Genomic DNA, 2,590 nt, shown 5'->3' with positions numbered 1-2,590 from the left:
TTTATTTATGCATGCAAATGTGTTTTCTCCATGGAGTGATCGTGGCTCAAGCGTTGGCAAGTCGTCTTGAAGGTTGCCGGTTCGAGCCCCGGCTCCTACAGTCTCCGTCATTGTGTTCTTTGGCAAGACACTTCACCCGTTGCCTACTGCTGGTGGTCAGAGGGCCCGGTGGTGCCAGTGCCTGGCAGCCTCGCCTCTGTCAGTGCGCCCCAGGGCAGCTGTGGCTATAATGTAGCTTGCCATCAATAGTGACTGAACGTAGTCATTCACAAAGTAAAGCGCTTTGGGGTCAATAGGGACTAAGTAAAGTGCTATACAAATACAGGCCATTTACCATTTTTACCATGTCCTCTTTAACATTCAAGGGTGCAACCAACCAAGGGTTATATATTTAATTTCAAAAAACGCACAAGAAAAGCACAAAAAGTAATTACTTCATTCTGCATACTCAAACTCAAACAAACACAGCAGAGGAGTCTGATCCTAAGAAATGATAAGCCCTCAGTCCAACATAGAGCGGCTGAGTGAATGTTGTCTGGACTCTGTGAATGAGAGTCATGGTGTCAGAGACACTGTAGAAGGACAGAATACCTGCTCTGTGATCCAGGTACACTCCAATTATGGAGGACTGAGGACCTGAAAAAAACTCCAATACTCTTTTATGACTTAATTCATACTCAATAGAAGAACACCTTAACGCCCAGGACTTATCATTATTTCCAAATTCACTTTCATCTCCAGTTCTGCTTATGCTTTTGCATGCGACTGCTATGTAAATACCAAACCCGCTCCACAGTACCTCCCAGTAGTGACGTCCAGTCAGACATTCTCTGCTCAGGACCTGAGACCTGTTCATGAATCTTTCAGGGTGACCTGGATATGCCTGTTTTTTACTCACAAATGTTGCCCTTCTGTTCTCTTCAGATAATAACAGCCGCATGTTTACAGTGTCTGGATCCAGTGTGAGCTGAGTTGAAAACTTCAAGAATTCCGCTCTGGTTTGTGGCTCTGGTTGAGGTAGCAACACGTCTACATCAGTCACTGTGCGGGAAACTTTTTGCCATCCTTCCTGAAGATCGTCCTGTAGTTTATTTTTCACCTCTAATACAGCAGCCGGCACATCATCAAAGTACAGCAGAGGATGACGTTTAGTGCAGGGTACCTCTGTACATTCAGTAAAATTTGAGAACAAAGGGAACATGTGTAGAAACTGAGTGTGATCCTCTGTGTGAGAGAGCTGTTCCAGTTCAGCTTCTTTCCTTTTCAGTTCCCTGAGCTCTTCCTGCAGTTTTTCCAGAACCTCTTTGGCTCGATTTACTTCAGTTCTCTGTTGGGATCTGATCTGTTGCTGGATATCAGAAATGTTTTCCTTGATGAGAAGGAATAGTTGTTGAAGTGTCTTGTTAGTGTCCCTCACAGCTTTATCAGCAGACTCACTAATGGCTTCCATTTCCTGCAGAAACACCTTAACATGTTCTTCTCTGTCTTGGATTCTCTGTTGAATTTTTTCACGACATGGCTTCAGCTCTTTCTGCTTTTCAGTTCTTTCTGTTGAAGCTGGGACTGTGTCGTGGCCTTTATGTTCACCCATGGAGCACAAATAACAGATACACTGCTGATCAGTGCGACAGAAAATCTTCATTACCTCACTGTGGTGAGGGCACATGTTCTCCTGAAGCTTCTTGAATGGGTTGACCAGTTTGTGTTTCTTTAATCCATCTACATCATTATGAGGCTGGAGATGGTGTTTACAATAAGAGACCACACAGTGCAGACACGACTTGAAGGCTTTCAGCTTTCTCCCATGACAAACATCACAGGCTACATCTTCAGGTCCAGCATAGCAGTGATCAGCAGGAGCAGCATACAGTCCAGTCTGCTTCACTTCCTCCACCAACTCTGCTAACATGGTGTTTTTCACCAGAGCAGGCCTCGGTATGAAGGTCTGTCTACACTGAGGACAGCTGTGGATGTGCTTCTGATCCTGTCCATCCCAGTGAATTTTAATACAGTCCCTGCAGTAGTTGTGTCCACAGGGAATAGTCACAGGATCCTTCAGTAGATCCAAACAGATCGCGCAGGAGAGTTTGTCACCAGCAATCTTAAATCCTTTCTGTGCCATTTCTCCCCATAGACAAAGTGTCAGTGAATGCATGTGAATGTTTTACAGGTATGAGAGAGAACAAAAGAAGGAAGGCTTTAGATATCCTGATAGATTCCAGAAACAGGATCAACAGGTTTGAATGACCTAGTATGTTGTAAGTGCATTGCTATGCCTCAGTAACTGGAAACGCCTGAGACATCATCTTCCACCAAAAACAAGAGGAAGCTTTGCTTATATTTTATTTAGGTTATTGTAATTGCATCCATATATCATAATAATATATTTGAGAATGCTTTGGAACTCTCTTGCCCTCCTAATGTTACTATTATTATTATTATTATTATTATCACAGTGGTTGAAATGCACCTGCTCAGCACCCCCAAAACTCTGATCCTAGAATCGCCCCTGCTCCACAACAATTGAAACAACTTAGAAACGAGGGATATCCTGTGAAGCCACACTACTACCTACTTTACTTTTCTACAG

The 2,590-nt window shown here is 43.6% G+C and overlaps 1 protein-coding gene across 1 annotated transcript; it reads right to left on the bottom strand.

The window, feature by feature from the left end:
- Nucleotides 1-454: 454 nt before the first annotated feature.
- Nucleotides 455-2,122, bottom strand: LOC102197185 (tripartite motif-containing protein 16-like). The gene is made up of 2 exons (XM_013908050.1): nucleotides 2,014-2,122; nucleotides 455-1,947 (listed from the first exon to the last, which is right to left on the bottom strand). Exons 1-2 carry the CDS (start codon nucleotides 2,120-2,122, stop codon nucleotides 455-457), a joined length of 1,602 nt encoding a protein of 533 aa, XP_013763504.1.
- Nucleotides 2,123-2,590: the final 468 nt, after the last annotated feature.

The sequence above is a fragment of the Pundamilia nyererei genome, unplaced genomic scaffold (genome assembly GCF_000239375.1).
Source record: "Pundamilia nyererei isolate P.nyererei 1_Seehausen unplaced genomic scaffold, PunNye1.0 scaffold00980, whole genome shotgun sequence".
Classification (NCBI taxonomy): domain Eukaryota; kingdom Metazoa; phylum Chordata; class Actinopteri; order Cichliformes; family Cichlidae; genus Pundamilia; species Pundamilia nyererei.
This window is presented reverse-complemented; position numbering and strand designations above follow the sequence as displayed.

Excerpts from the sequence above, each read along its gene's own strand:
- LOC102197185 (XM_013908050.1), bottom strand. The coding sequence starts at position 2,122 with ATGGCACAGAAAGGATTTAAGATTGCTGGTGACAAACTCTCCTGCGCG. Across the intron at positions 1,948-2,013 it reads TGGACACAACTACTGCAGGG|AGACCTTCATACCGAGGCCT; the intron begins ACTGTATTAAAA and ends CTCAGTGTAGAC.